The sequence below is a fragment of the Xenopus tropicalis genome, chromosome 1 (genome assembly GCF_000004195.4).
Source record: "Xenopus tropicalis strain Nigerian chromosome 1, UCB_Xtro_10.0, whole genome shotgun sequence".
NCBI classification, from domain to species: Eukaryota; Metazoa; Chordata; class Amphibia; order Anura; family Pipidae; genus Xenopus; species Xenopus tropicalis.
Window position 1 is genome coordinate 118,144,007 of NC_030677.2, and position 17,229 is coordinate 118,161,235.

The following is a 17,229-nucleotide window of genomic DNA, read 5'->3' on the forward strand; positions in this document are numbered from 1 at the left end:
GTAATGAATTATATACTTATTTCTCCAGGGTCTGTGTAGCCCATTTTGTATGTGCTGTTTTATATCCAGAGCCTGAACTTTTGGTTAAGCCAAGAATGATGGTAAATTATGCCATCTCCTTAACCTTAAAAAATGTAAAGATGTACAAATTGTATTTTTATCTAAGCCTCACATCTTATACAAAAACTTTGTTCAAACCATTGTTTGAAACAATGCAGTTAGCATCCTTCTTAAAGGGACAGTAACGCCAAAAAAATTAAAATGTATCGAAGTAATTAAACTGTAATGTACTGTTGCCCTGCACTGGTGAAAGTTGTGTGTTTTCTTCAGAAAGTCTACTATAGATTATATAAATACTGTGCTGTGTATCCATGTGGACAGCCATTCAAAATAAAAAAAAGGCACAGGTTATATAGCTGATAATAGATAAATTCTGTAAAATACTATATTATCTACTACAGTATGTAACCTGTGCCTTTTTCCAGCTTGAATGGTTGCCCCTCAGGCTCATGTTACACACAGCATTTCTCCACAGGCAAGTGTAGATCCCATTGGTTTCAATACAACACAATGTTGAACAGTGATCCCTAACCAGTGGCTTGTGAGCCAACCCCTTCGATGTTGCTCTCAGTGCCCCAATACCAGGTAGTTATTTTTGAATTCCTGACTTGGTAGCAAGTTTTGGTTGAATAAAAAGACTTACTACCAAATAAAGCCTCCTGTAAGCTGATAGTGTGCATACAGGCTACCTAATAGCCAATATTAGCCCTTATTTGGCACCTCCATGAACTTTTACAATGCTTGTGTTGCTCTCCAAGTCTTCACTGTGGCTCACGAATACGATAGGTTGGGGACCCCTTGATGTGGAAGGTCATGCCCCCCGCCACCAACAGGCTTTGGCTTCTTGTAATGGAATCATAAACTCAATAGGAGCTTTACTGGAGGTGATAAGGAGGTTTTGGCCAGACTGCATTAATGGGGTCATACAATAAAAGATACCAAATTTGACCAGGAGCAAAAACGCATAGCAGTAGGAAGCATTTATTGGTCACCTATTTAAAGAATAAGTAAAACTTTTTTTTCTATCAGTAAAATTACTCTAAACAGCCTCCAGAATTACCTACCTTTGTCCCAGCAATCTCTCTGACCTGGTTCCTCAGTTAGAAGTTGATCGTTTTTCTTTGCTTCCTTGTGCAGAGTGAAGCCCCGCCCCAACTTCCTGTTCAGGTCTCTCATCAAAAAGAAAACCCTGCTAATGCACAGACTGGCTCCTGCTGCCTCCAGGAATGCCCAGAAGGCTCTCCAGGTCAACTACAGGTAGTCAAATTAAAGAGAGAGAACTGAAAAGGAAGTGGGGGCAGGGCTTCACTCTGCACAAGGAAGCAAAGAAAAACAATCAACTGAGGAACCAGGTCAGAGAGAATGCTGGGACAAAGGTAAGTAATTCTGGAGGCTGTTTAGAGTAATTTTACTGATAGATAGAAAAAAAAAAAAAGGTTTACTTATTCTTTAAAAGCAGACATCCTATTGGTTGCCAAGAGTTACTACACCTATTCGCTGCCACCATCTATCCTTAACAGGCGATAGAAACCTACTGTAGTTACTGAAATAAATCGCATACAAACTTTCTTACTGCAGTTAGGGTTAGTTCTCACTAATTTAACAGCACACAAGCAGCCACAGGGTTAAAATTACAGTCAAACCTACCCCCCTGCTAGCAGCCCACTAGTTAATTAGCATCTACACAGAATCTGCCCTCTACCCAATACACATACACACACCAAACAGTTAATACACCTAGACCTGAGCAGTCATACGAGGTACGTGGGAATAGAGCCAAAGGACTAAACTTATTAAATTTTATATTTAATATTACCAGGGTAAACAGTGCAGTTTCAAAAAGATGTTACAAAAGAGAAACATACATGCAAAACAGTCAATAAAATAAACAGGGATAAAAGCACAGAGAAAACCCTAGTACGTTACCGAGTGATCTGTTGTGCCCTCTGAGGCAAGAGGTTGAAAGTCCTGAGCCCATCCCCCAACATAAGTTGCGGCCTCCAGAATGAGCTAAAGAATACTTGGGCATGCGTGCTTTTATTCTCCACTGGGCCCCTCCCTCATTACCGTATGCATGAGGAGGGAGTGCCCAGGAACTGGTCACATGACCCCTTTGGGTGGTTCCCACCCACCCTCTGTACTTATAGAGCCAGTTTCTTTTCATATAATATTGGTACTTGCCAGTACTCAATATTATTATGAAAGTAGGGAATTGTTTTAACCTATATGTGGACGTTCAAAATGATACCAAACATGGGGGGTGTCTCATGTCCCATTCCCCCAGAACCCATCCCTACTCAGAGAGGGGTGTAGGCTGCCCCTGTTTGGTATCATTGGGAAGCCTGGGGCCTCCTCATAAATCCTATGTGATTTATGAGGATGTGGACCTTAAAGCAGCGGAGATATGGATCCATTTCTATAATCCATATTTTCTGTATGCTGTCCCCCCCCTGCTGTTCCTAGGCCCACACTTTGCCTCTCTTTGATCAACAGATCAAAGACCCCAGCTTCCTGCCCCAACGGGCTGGTCCCGCATTGTCTGATGAAGTTGTTTATGTTGTCACCTTTCCACAGTCCTGGTTGTGTTGTTAGGGGATATTTGTGAATTACCCCCTACTGGGAGGGGTTTCCCTCAAATGTGGATTTCAACCAAACTTTTCTATGGGGAGCCTTACTGCTCCAACATGACACATACATACCCTTTTCAGAACCGAAATCTACTCTGTTTGCGCATTCGGACACTTTCGGACGTTCGTGGATTAGTAAATGTGCCCCTTAGTGTTTCCACTGGGTTTCAGTTGATGTGACTTAAGCCATAGCTACAAGTCTCTTTGCTGTACCTGTAATTTCTATTTCATTTTTTTGGGTCTTTATATCTAAAGAAAACACACAAAAAGTATGACAGCATAGTACACAGTAAAAAGGAAAAGTGCTGGCAGATTAGGGATCTTTGACACCACACTGGTCATACCAATGTCTTCAGGACATACCAATGTCTTCAGAAAAGCAAAAAACTAGCACTGTTAGAAGAGCTAAATTAACACAATTAAGTCAATGAAATCCTACTTGCTTATATACAGAAATGTTTTCCATGTGCACATTTTTTTTTTGCTTTTTTTTTCCTGGTAAAGTTTAGATGCATGGCAGTTAAAATATAATTCCCTTAGAGCACTAGAATTGCACATTACTTGTTCTGCTTTGCTGAGCTTACAGATTTACTTGTGCCAGTATTTGTATGTCTTCTCAAAGAGTATTGACCCTGTTTTTCTTCCTTCTGGGCGCTGCCAGCCACATAGCAGCACAAATATACTTCCAATTCCCATCTGAGCAGGCCTGTATTTATACAACATACAGACTGCTATAACATTTTTGTTTGTTTTAAACTTCAAAACTTGTTTTTTTTGCTTTTGAATTATTAACTGTTAAATAAGCCATTGCAATATGCTTTCATAGTAGTGTTTTTGCTTGGCCAAATGGTTATAATTGGTAAGTTGCAATGGTATACAATTGTTAACATACAGTGCCGTGCATAATGTTTGGGACAATTGGCTTCACAGGTGTTTGTGATTTACTCAGGTGTGCTGCATTAGTGCAGGGATAAAGTACCTAGGCTACTTCTACCATTTGGAGTCTGTAGTTGCCATTGTTCAACATAAGGAGTAAAGCTGTGCCAACTAAAATCAAGGAAGCTATTATGAGGCTAAAAACAAGAATAAAACCGTTAGAGACATTGGTTAAACTTTAGGATTACCAAAATCAACTGTCTGGAATATCATCAAGAAGAAAGAATGCACTGGTGAGCTCTGTAATTACTCTGTAAGGGACTGGCAGGCCAAGGAAGACCTCCACCACTGATGACAGAAGAATCCTCAGTATGGTAAAGAAAGGTCTTCAAGCACCTGTCCAGCATATCAGAAAAACTCTTCAGGAGTCAGTTGTGTCTTTGTCAGAGAAGATTTCATGAACAGAAATACAGAGGCTACAGTGACTTTTGGATCGCCAATACGATATTATCGTGACTAATACAATCTTTTCGCAAGCATTTTCATGATATTTGCGATCTTCAGAAATTTTCGTATCCAATCCGAATTTATACCATTTGGGATATGAACTCGTGATTTCATGAACCTGCCCCTATGAGTAAGTTTCCTGCTGTATGGCTCAGATCACACATTCCTAAGGGGTGGGGGAGGGAGTTCTTAGCATACTTGAGGGAGGGGGGAGCAGGAGGCAGACTCGGGGAAAAAAGGAGAAGAGAAATCTTGTGTTTCTTTGAATAGAGGACCCAGTGCAGCGTTTCTGTGAGTGCTTATGGCTGTATTTACATACACCTTTCTGAAAAAGCTTACTTAGTTTTTACCTTCCTTTCTCCTTTACAAGAGCTTGCAGAATTCTGGAAAAAGGTGTTATGGACAGACTAGACCAAGAGACCAAGATTAACTGGTATCAGTGTGATGGCAAGAGGAAAGTGTGGAGACAAAAAAACTGCCCAAAGCATACATCTGTTAAACATGGTGATGGGGATGTTATGGCTTGGGCGTGTATGACTACCACAGGTATTGATGGCAGTTGCACAATGAATTCTGAGCTGTATAGAAACATTGTTTTTGTGTAAGTTCCAGTAAATGTCTCCAAATTGGACGGTGCTTCATCCTGCAAAAAGATAATTATCCCAAACATACTGCTAAGGCAACACGGGGGTTTCTCAAAGATAAAAACTGAATATTCTTGAATGGCCAAGCAAGTCACCTGATTTAAATCCAATTGAGCGTGCTTTCCATATGCTGAAGAGGAAACGTAAAGGGACAAGCCCCTGGAACAAGCAGGAGTTAAAGGTGGCTGCAGTAGAGGCTTGACAGAGAATCGCCAGAGAAGATACTCAGCACCTGGTGATGTCTATGAATTCCAGACTTTAAGCAGTCATTGCATGCAAGGGAAATGCAACAAAGTACTAAAAATGACTGCTTTAATATAACTACCATTACTTTGTCCCAAGCATTATGGTGCCCTGAAATGAGGGGGACTATGTATAAAAAGTGTTGTAATTTCTATAAAACTGAAATGTATGCAAATAACTGGAATGTGCTCTTTAATCACGTCTGAATTGTTTGATTTATACTGAGGGCCAGGGGGGTAAAGCAAAAAAAAAAAAAAAATGTGTATTTGTCCTAAACATTATGGAGGTTACTGTATCTAGAAGTATAACAGTAGCCCTGATTTGTGTTGCACACATAACGTGGCTATGAAATATTCAACAATGCTCTTCAACTTTTATGCATTTTCAGAATGTGAGCTGACATGTTGATATATTTCTTGGGTAACCTGTTGGCATTCAGTTGTATGTTGCCTCAACTTGCTGGAGCAGTTTACAATACTCAATAGGTACATATATTTTGTTGTCCATGGCCTAGGTTTTTATAACTGCAGAAGCAGAGAGACAGGATAAGGCATGAGAGAAACAAAAGACCAGCTGTAATATAGTATCATTCAGAGAAATTGTATAAAACACATAAAGAGGTACAGTTTTCACTAGGAGTGAGCATTGGAGGCATTGTAGCAGTTCACTTATTTTATGTCCACTGTGAGATGTATGCTAGATCACTTAGCTTCTCTTGTGCTTTGATGTCTACCATGTTTTGAGTGTTTAGTTCTGGTCATGCTTTACAATCCTAGAGAGCAGCAAGATGCTCTATATATGTAGTGACAACAGTGCCATTCTGCCATTTTATATGCCATTTGTCATTTCACTTTGGGGGCATTTCCTGAGGGGTAATTTTACTTTGCCAGGGAAACTATGCATCATTTTTTTCAGGAAAAGCTGGGCTCTCTAATGTTTTCTATATTTCTGTGTAATTCCACTTCCGTAACAAGATTTTAGGGTCTAAATACCGTCTTCTCCAGCCCCTACTCATTACTGGTCAGCAGCAATCCGACCCACACACCAACATGCCTGGTGAAGAGAGGTTCCACAGGACTAGGATCCAGCGGGTTTTTATCCAGTCCAGTAAAACACTGATTCTTTAATCACTTCACTGACATTTGCCCCAGCTTATCTGTGCCCCCATAGCATGTCCATTACTACACAGCTGCTTGACAGCATTGGCCCCCCCACCTGTTCCCAGCAGCCATCATGGGGATCAGCAAACAGTACATGCACACTGGCACCCAAACTGGGATATTGGGGTACAGGGTTGGACTGTACCCCCAACCCTGCTGATCACCATGATGGCTGCTGGGAACAGGTGGGGGGGCAATGCTGTCAAGCAGCTGTGTAGACATGGAAATGCCCCCAAATCCAGTCCAACCCTGTACCCCAATATCCCAGTTTGGGTGCCAGTGTGCATGTACTGTTTGGGGGCACAGATAAACTGGGGCAAATGTCAGTGAAGTGATTAAAGAGGGGGCACTGCTGCTAAAACTAAAAAAAAAAATTTAATCAGTGTTTTACTTGTTTATAAAATGTTAATGAGGCTTTTTGCAGTTATTGTTCTAGGGTTAGACAGACACTTGTTCCCTAACAATAGTCTGCTAATCCCCATTAATATGTTAATGATCCCCCAATGAGGCCCCTACTAGAGGTGTGAAATTGAGACTAGGGGAAACAAAACAGAAGCGCTTAGAATTGATCACTGAGTTAGACTGAGCATTACTCCATTTTGAAAATGTCGGGAGAAAATGTCATTAAAACGTTGTATAAATGTCGTTTAAACGACAAATTCACAAAAGTGTCTGTAAACTGTCTTTCTTTCACCAAAAACCTGGCGGTTGAGTCGGAATTTAGGCGGATTTCTGTTTGTGAATCTGGAGAAAGTGTTTTCCACCAGTTTTTCCACCACTTTTACTCCAAAAAGGGCTCCCTCCACTTTTGTGAATTCCCCCCCTAGAGTTCTTTCCTAGGAAAACCAGCATGTCTACGTATAGGTAAAAGGCAAAGTTTCAAGAAATGACTGCAGTGTGTGCATGTTAAGCCATGTGGCCCTTAAGCTGCTGACTATTGAAGAGGTAGAAGGTACAAGGTAGTACCTTGTTATAAACAGGGCATATTTTCCTTTTAATCACACTATTTTTGCAAGTGAACCAGAAACACCTTGGCTACTATATAAGCTGGTAGGTTCTACTCAGTGGAATTAAACAACTAGCATCTGTTATTATATCCTCTTCCAGCTTGGCTTTCACCTATTAAGTGCTTTAATCCACTGTCAAGGTTATAGAAAGTGTTTTTCCCTTGCCATGATGCTTATATAGTAGAAGTTATAAAATACAACTCGACCATCCAGCAAGATATTATCCTCAGCAGCTGCTCTGGTTTCATTCTGTAAAAGACCTAGGAAGTTAAAGCCAAAAAAAGGTCATATGTTTTAAAGACACCCAGAATTTCATTTTCTGGGTCATTGGTACCAGATTTTAGACATGAATCCCTGTGCTAAGTGCTGCTGCATTTGTTTGTTGTAATATTGTTTTTAAATTATCTAAAATATAGTTTACTTAATTCTAAAAATAAGTGATTTGAAAGTATATTATCTTTTATATTATTTTTTTAATGGCATGTTATGCAAAATTATTCAAACTCCTGTTAAATGTAGTTGATATAATATAATATAAAAATATGTTACATAGGAAAATGGCTTACTTTTTATGATGCTTCTGTCAACATCCCTGTAATGTAACTGATAGACATGTTTATTACTTATTTTACAAGTACAAGTAGTGCTATAAAAAATAAAATTATAAATAAAAGCCTACATACAAATTTGACATTAGAAATTTCGAAGGAAATAGACACATGTTTTAAAATAGCTATATTTAAAACTACACCCTTAAGGAAAATGGCATGTCTACCTGCCTAATTCTGCCCCTTACTGAATAAGGTATGGTTAAGATTTTGACAATACCAATACTTTTTGACAATCCAATATTTGGTATTGTTGTGTCTGGTTCTGTTTAGTGTTTAGTGATTCCGTCTGGAACGGAATCAACCAAAATATATATAAAAATGGTCTTTATATAAAAAATAACCAAAACTAAACATAAATCATCAAGCCACTATTGTAGTGTATTGTACTCCTGCAGTGAGTACAGGCTCTTTCTTTACTATAATTCCATTTTTATTGATTAGGAATACCCTTTAAGCAAAACAAATGCAAAATAGTCCTTGTTTTGATGGTTTGAAATTTTCTTCCACTTTTCTCTCTGCTTTTAGACCTACATGCTTAATTTGCAATACATCATTTGTTTCCCGAGGCCTTGCTTGCTTGTAACGACAAACTTTATTGAGGCACTAACAGATAATATGGCAAACCTTAGTTACTGTAGTACTGGCTGTAGTATACTTATCTGTGTGTTTACCACTGGGAGTAATATAGAGGGCGCTGTGCTATGCCTGCAGTAGTTTTATTTCAGTGCCTCTCTCTCTCTCCTTCTTGTACAATAGAGTTATACCCTGTGCTTAGGGATTAGATCTTCCTTGTTAAATAAACTTACATAAAGTTGTTAATAGTATGCTGCCTGTTTGTACAGCCTGCTGACATGGACACTGAAATTGACTTTGAAAATGAGAAAGTGGTCTATTCCCTTGATGTTGCCGTGGCCCTCCCACAGCACCTTCTTCAAGAAATGAAAGATGCAACTGAGGCAGACACAGAGCTGTTGGCACTTAAACAAGCACACAGCAATGGATGGCCAAGCCGGAAAGGGTCAGCTGACAAAGTAGTACAGCCATATTGGCCTTTGAGACACGAAATTCATATAGAAGATGGCTTTGTAATGATAGGTGACAAATTTATCATCCCTAAAAGCTGCAGGCTACATATGATTGAAAGACTGCATGTCGCACACCAAGGGATTCAGAGGTCAAAAGCACAAGCCAGAATGCTCATGTATTGGCCAAATATGGGAAAAGATATTGAACTAGGAGTAAGCACTTGCAACACATGCCAAGAAATGCTGCCCAGCAATGTGAAGGAACCACTACTTACCCATGATATACCCAGCATGCCATGGACTAAGCTTGCTGCAGATATATTTGACCTTTATGGACATGATTACTTTTGCCAACAAATGGGACTTTAAACTCACTTTCTCAAGCCCAGGCTATCCACAGTCTAATGGCATGGCTGAACGCTCAGTCCAGACTGTCAAAAAGACTTTTGTTAAAGCAGCTCAAACTGGGCTTGACCCACACTTAGCACTGCTGAGTTTGAGAAACACACCGGTGACAGGCATGAAATATAGCCCAGCACAGTTATTAATGGGTCGGGTCTTGCGATCCAATTTGCCAGCTTCAGCATCCGTGTTAAAACCAAACGTTCCACAGAATGTGTACTCTCATTTGCAAAGACACCAATCAAACCAAAAGAGATACTATGACTTCAGAGCCAGGAGTCTCAATCCTTTTCAGAGGGGAGACAGAGTAAGGATGGAAACCACACAGGGCTGGCAGCCAGCAATTGTACAAAAAGTACGAGATGAACCTAGATCTTATGATGTAGTCACACTTCAAGGAAAGCAATACACGAGGAACAGAAGACACCTCAGGCCAGACAAAGTACCAATGCAGCAAGACACTGGTCCAGTAATATATGGAAACATTGATTCCCATGACACACAAGGAGACCAGGTCCAAGAAGCTGCAGCATGTTCACAGCAAGAAGCAAGAGAGGAACCTTCGGAACCCAGTACTGAACATTCTGCTGAGCCCCAACGTATCACAGTCACAAAAAGTGGTCGGGTAGTAAGGGCACCCAGCCGCTATAAAGACTTTGTTTAGGATTAATGTTTGCATTTGCTCATTTGCTCTTTTTTCATTTAAAGAAGGGAGATGTAGTATACTTATCTGTGTGTTTACCACTGGGAGTAATATAGAGGGCACTGTGCTATGCCTGCAGTAGTTTTATTTCAGTGCCTGTTCTCTCTCTCTCTCTCTCCTTCTTGTACAATAGAGTTATACCCTGTGCTTAGGGATTAGATCTTCCTTGTTAAATAAACTTACATAAAGTTGTTAATAGTATGCTGCCTGTTTGTGGAGCCTTGATATGATCTGCAGAAGCTGAAAAGCTGAACACAACACTGGCCAGGCAGTTGATGGCAGTTCATATTAAGCTCTCTCTCTCTCTCTCTCTCTCTCTCTCTCTCTCTCATCTATCTATCTATATATATATATATATATATATATATATATATATATATATATATATATATATATATATATATATATATGAACATCATTTACATCTTTCCCTGCCCCACTGAAACCTACAGGTCCCTTTTTTATCAGGAGTCAGTTAATCTTCCTGTACGTTTTTGCACTGTTGGAATAAACTAGGCTACCCAAAGAAAAGCATGGGGAGACCAAACAAACTCCTTACGAATAGTGTATAATGGATAAATATAATGTTATAATTGTTATTATTACTTCCAATCAGTAGATGCTTTTAAGAGCTTTTTTTACAGAATGCATATTTCAATATTCTAGGCTTCTTTTCATTTTATTTTTTATATTGCTTTTGTATTAACTAGCAAACATCTCTCAATTAAATTTATAGTTAAGGGTGCTCTATTTATGGGGTTTAGTTACAGGCTTGATGTAAAAGCAGCAGCAGCAGACAAGCAACTGATCAGTAATTAATTTCCATAAAAATACAGGTGTAATACTTTAATTTATTTTCATTTTTTGCCTTAGAAATTGTCTGCAGAACTTACTGAACTTCATCGGGAAAGAGAGTATTTGGAAAGATCTGCAGAGCAGATGAAGGAACAGCTGAATCTAGCCAAAAGATCATCAGAAACGCAGCGCCTTTTGACCTCAGATCAGTCTCCAGTCACACAATTAACTGAATCAAAGAGTTCAGACCTCGAAATAAAGCAGCTCCACACTAAACTTAAGGTAGAAATGAATGCTCTGTCACAAACTAAGTTTTGTCTCTAATTGTGAAAGCTGGGAATCTTCTATCATGATAAAACTAGCATATAAATGGGCAAATATTAAAGGGTAAATTTATCAAACATTGAATTGGGGGACTAAGATGAATTCCGAGCCATTCATTTTCTTTTCCATTTAACAAAACTTTACCAGAGAAGAAACCTTTGTTCATTTATCAAAATGTATTCAGTTGCTTTGAGCAGTTAATCCCCATTCTGTTAGGTAGTGTTTGGTGCTAATAACTATAACCATATCCCGTTTCAGAATCAAATTCTTCTTCTTGCTAGAACAAAGCATACTGTATCAGTGAAGAAGAAAATATTGGTTAAAAAAAAATCAGTCTTTTAACAATCGATTACCCTAATTAAATTTGCTTATTTAATTTCTACAACCATTTGCCAATGTTAGCATTTTGGGACACACAGCATGAGTTTATTGTTTGCAAAAAAAAAAAACTGTTGAAGGAACTACAACTAAATGGATTTTTTCATTACAATTACAGCCCCCTTTTAATGAACTTATTTTAAACATTTAAAAGAAATTACATACCCAACACTTTTTTTCCAACCTGTTAAATATTCTCTAAAAGAAATGTACATCCATAAAGGAATTAGGAACCACAAAGTATTCCTGCACAAGGCACTCCTCTGTTTAGGGATTTGCATTACAGCCAATGGGGTGCAGCTTTGGGCACTTCTATGCCAGTTAAAAGGGTTAATCAATGGGATTGAGAATTAATGGGTTCCCAAACACCTTTCAACTAATTATTTTCAACCGAAGAGGAAAACTCTTTCCTGCCATTATTTATTGTTCATCAGGGGTGAAACTATGAGAGCAAACTCCAGCAAGTCCACCTATGTTCTGCATAACACTGTTCTAAAAGAAAAATAAAAACTCCTTATGTGCCAGTTGATGAAGTGAAAGGGATATAGTCAAGCAGATGGAACATAAAAAAAAATGAGCAATACTGAACTCATGCCTTTATGAAACAGTTCATGATCATAGGGCCTATGACTGTAGTAGCAGAGCCGGGACATTAGGCTCAGGAGGGAGGATGTGCTTCCTTCAGTGCTCGTGTTGTGCACGCTACAACAGGATCTATGATCTCTTAGTCCTGTCAGTTTTCTAAAGAGCTGCTCACTTACTGCCCTAGCCAGCACTAAAGGCTTTGGAGGACAGCTGACAACAATAGAAAAGAATGCAAACGCAAAGGAAAAATTGGACAGCGGATTATGCATGTGCTGGGGTCGTTAGTAAGGGTGTAGTTTTGATCTAGTTTTTTTTTTCTTCCTCTTTTCTTCCTGCTAAAGCTTTCAGGCTTTAGATTCTTTTATGTACAGTTTTGATCTTAGGTTGGCTCATTGATTGTTCCAGCACATATGATCCCTGTTACTTTTGTCCCTTTAAACATCTGTTCTTATTATTAAAGCACTGCAGTCTTTCACTATTAATTGTGCAGAATGGCTGAAACACCATGCAGGATAAAGATTTGGGATAGTCACACTTAGGGCTAAACTCCACAGGAAATTTTGATCCAATTTTGTTAAATTTTAACTGATATTGTCATGCAACAGCACACAAAAACATGCAACGGCATAACATTTTGTAGGATCCAACAGACTCTGATCCACACAGCTGTAATGTAAAGTCGGGTCAGATAAAGTCGGATGGAGTTCCTACATCCGGCAGTCAATGTACTTCAATGAAAAAAAGTCTGCCAGACTCCATTATATTTTATCTCTTCAGAATAAGACGCAGCATGCAGTATTCCCTTCTGACAGGCGTGTTGTATCAGATGGCAATCCTTTCATGTAGTTTACACATGAGATTTGTATATCGGTCCCATTATATTTTAACTCATGCAACTACATCCAACTTGTAGGATGCATTCTATCAATCCATCACCAATATCAGACTGCAGCAGATCATTTATTTTACTTACAAATTTGACATTGCTGTTTAGTCAAACAAGTTTAAAATAACCCCTCAGTCTTCTGTGATTTATTAGGCATTGAGCAACTTACTTGCCACAATTGTAGTCTGGTATTTTGGACAGATGTTAAAATAACATAGTGGCAGTGTAGCATGGACATGGTGAGAACTTGTACTAATACCTTAAAAGCAGTATTCACTTTTGAGTATCTTCTGCATTAATTGTTAAAGCTGAAACATTACTTGTACAGAATAAGTTGTAAATTGAATTGTGGTTAATTAATAAACCTATGATTGAACTATGGTGCTGCCTACTAGCACAAATGTCCTAGGATTTAGTATAATGAGTATGACACTGTAAGAAAAACTTTGTGGGTTTCCAGCCATTTGAACTCTCAATCAAGGGGGCGCATAGTGGCGGTAGCTTGTTGTACCGAGGTTGTTGCTTTGTTTAGACATCTGAGTTATGTTTTACATACAGCAGGGATAAAGATTCCATACCACTTTAGAAATCTGTTAGTCTCACAACATCTCCTTTAAAGGGCAACTACCATCTAGAAATGTTACACCCCCCCCCCCTTCCTTTCCCATTGGAGGTGCGAGCTAACACAGACAAGCCACCTATCTAACAATCTGACACCCAAATGCCAGGAGAGAGCTTCTGGTGTGAATGGCCATGTTGGAGCACACACGCACATTGAAAGCTTAATGTCACATGCATTTGGATGACAGGTAAGCTGGGGAACTTGCTCATGCACATGCATGTGCCCTAAAATGGCCTGCACATACCTGAAGTTCCCTCCTAGTGGCTTTTCTTAGAATAATACTATTGTTTCCCCCATCTAGAGTGTGAGCTCTGTTTGTCAGACACAGGTAATGCTCTTTCTTCTAAAAAGTCCTTGTAAATTTGCTATTACATTTACCAGTACTACTGCTGTGCCAGACAAAATTCACCTACCAGCTCTGTTCTATGCAAACTATGAAAAAGAAGATGTGGTCATGTAAGGAACTGAAAGTGAAGCTAAAGCCTGTGTATGACAGCAATGGATTATTGCTCTAAATTAACCCCTGTGTTGTAAGTTTTATTTATTAATTGTGTTTTTTTTTAGTTCACCTCATGCCTATTTCCTTTGCTTACTGATCTTTAGTCTACAGCATATCAGGGGACACGCTTTCTGCAGTGCACTTGGGAGCAGGAAGCACTTCTGTCTTTTAGGTACAAATTACTATTGCCTGCCAGCTGAGGCGTGCCCACAGGCAGTGCACAAGAATGTGTCCCCCATCTGACAATAGAGAAATAAAATAAATAAAGAACCATCTACAGGCAAAATTGCCCTCTCTTTCGTGAGCGAAAATAACTGAAGAGCAAAGAATTGTCTTTATCTAAGCAGTCCAGTGCTACCATTTGTGTGGTGTCACCCTTGTTATAATCACACTGCAGGCAATAATAAAACAGAAGGATAATGATGATCAACAATGCCACCTGTGCCACTCCCAATTCATTTAGTGACAGTACATGAAAACTAAAAATCATTTCATTTCATTGAATTCCTTTAACATTTGTTTTCATTAATAAACTTATTTGAACAAATGTTCATCAGATTGCTTGGACATGCTTTCACTCTAAGCAGACCATAAGATTCTTAGAGTGCTAAATGTTCAATCATTATTAAACCATTAATTAAGACTTTTGAATATATTATGTATGAGCAGTTTGTACCATCTAAAGGTCTTTATGTATCATAAATGAGATGTAGTGTGCATGATATCCAGGGTAGGTTGTTTTAGTGGAGAATGTAATAATTATATTGTCCCACCATTGAAAGGATGATTGCAGATTTGTAAGGTTTCATGTAATCTAAAGGCATATAGAAAATATGCTGATCTTTGACCCCTTCTCTAGGTGTGTTGCATGGCCCACACAGCAGTGATGATGGTATCTGGCAGGGTATTACTCTTCTACATTCGAAGCGGGTGTGAGCAAAAGCAGTGTTCTTTTCTGTTCATTCAGTGCAAATGTGCAGATCTGGCAGGAAGTAAAGACAGACTTTGGATGATAGGATGGCCTCATGAAACCAAGCAAAAATGTCTTACCAAATCTGGGCATGTATGGTTAAAGTTACATAAAAGCAGACCATTTGTTCCTTTTGCATTCCTTCTTTCCCCTACAAATATTCAGTCTGTTTGCATTTATACAAATTTAAAAATAACAAAAAATGAAGTGAATTAAAATGTATTCATCACGTTTACCTTTAGAGGAAAGAGGCAGCAGTGAATTCATATACATGAAGTAATTGCATCCGTTACTTTATTTTCATTAAGAAAATGAGAGAACCACAATAAAGTTAGTGGAAAGGTCATTATTAATCAACCAAAATTTGTAATGCCTAAAACTATTAAACTAATTTTCCGGATTGACTTATTAGGTTAATACTACGTCTTCTTGCATTTCTCAAATATGTTTTATGTTTGTGGTAGCAAAAATATTATTTGTATGTATTATTTTTGTGTTTAATGTACTGTTTTACCTACAGGAGATTTATGTTGGTGCAGAGGAGAGCGAAATTGACTAAAATTTGTAATATTATACATCATTGCTTGTCTGTACAAACATGTTTTATGGAGTGATTGCACATTTAATCCCTTCAGTGCTGGAGTCCAGACAACGCACAGTAATTCAGTATGTTGTGGACCTCCCAGTAGCACCAGAGTTGAATTAAATTGTACACCAAGATCATTTATTATGCCTTTTTTTCTATCTACTTTAGAATATGACTGTTGAAATAACGAAACAGACCACAACGATTAAATATTTGAAAAATGAAGTCCAGGAAAAAGAGGACCGTATTCGGGATCTGCAGGAAAGGCATGGTTTAAATTTCTTTTCAACTTTTCCCTCATTGATCTATTGTATTTGCTGCCACCTCGTGGTATCTATGGAGCCATGTACACTTTTTTTTTTTTTTTTTTTTTTCAAATTCTCAGATTGAATTTTAGTCTTGCATATTTTTTAGGGTCAGTTAAGGGAGATGGACAGAGGTGTTAATGCTTTACATTTGTTTTTCGTTTCCCTGTTTTAAATTTTATATTGCAGATGGATTTTCTGGTTTTACAAGAAAGCTGAGAAGTGTAGCTGAAGGTCACAAATTGTGTGAACTTGGATGATTTGATGCAGCATCCAAAGTTAGACAGAGACCCCAGAGTGGACTTAATCATCCTTGATGTAAATTCAAATCAGTGCAGAGCTAAGAGGAATGTTTCAGATACAGTAATTCCTTGCCTAGGGGCTGAGAGATGTGTCAAGGTTTAGCTGCTTAAACTGGATTAAGCACCAAAGCTTATATGTCTAACGAGTGCAAAAGGACAGTTTTGTTTGTTTAGATTTGGATTAATTGAGGCCTTTTAAAAATCAGAATTCAAGAGCACTGTACAAATGATGGCGTTCCTCTTTTTTTCCTCTTATTTTTTTTTCTATTCATCCAGGGGTTTTAATGCAATTAGGTTTAACAGCCATCTTGCAAGAAATTGGCATTTTATTACATATTATGATTCTTGGCTAGGCAACATTGTAATCATATACAATTTATTAATTATTGTGCCTTCACTATTATGCCATATTAGTTATGGGGTAGATTATTAAGAATAATAGTAAATTGTCAAACATACATATAAGGAGCTCATAATTACCCAAAATTACTTTATTTTACTATTGACAATTTATTTTATTAAAAATAAAAGCCTAAAACATACACATTACATTACATTAACATTTATTTATAAAGCGCCAACATATTCCGCAGCGCTGTACAATAAGTACACTACATATGTTTAAATGTACTTTCTTTTGCTAAGTCTATCCATAAAATTGGATAGATTAGTAAAAGAAAGTGTGCCAGCAGAAATATTTTAAAAAGGGACATTTTAGTATGACAATGTCCCTTCAATATAAAGCAAACTGCATGCCATTATTTTTTAGGAATCTAATCATTCTAATCATGCATTTATAACGCCAGTAATATTTCAAGACAATATTATTCAAAATAGGACCCTTGCACCAAATTAAAAATGAGACAAGAGAACATCATAATCTGCTTACCAATTATCAAAGAAAAGAAAATACAGTAGAGGAGTATTGTGTTGCTTATTTTATGGCTGATAAATGGGAAAAAACAAAAACAAAGCACAATTACTTTTATTAAAATAAGTCTGTCTCTTGACTGATACACTGCAAGTATTTACGGCAGCGTTACAAATCAGGTGCCAAATTACCCAGTGGTACGTATGACTAGAATACTCTTTACCCTAGAACTTAAATGTGC

General features: G+C 38.1%; 1 protein-coding gene across 3 annotated transcripts in view; it reads left to right on the plus strand.

The window, feature by feature from the left end:
* Positions 1 to 17,229, plus strand: part of cntln (centlein) — a 154,250-nt gene that overhangs the window by 106,317 nt on the left and 30,704 nt on the right. For all 3 annotated transcript variants that reach the window (XM_004910865.4, XM_004910866.4, XM_002935668.5), the window contains exons 20-21: positions 10,739 to 10,942; positions 15,679 to 15,776. In XM_004910865.4, coding sequence (XP_004910922.1) covers positions 10,739 to 10,942; positions 15,679 to 15,776 — 302 coding nt within the window. The remainder of the gene's footprint in view (positions 1 to 10,738; positions 10,943 to 15,678; positions 15,777 to 17,229) is intronic.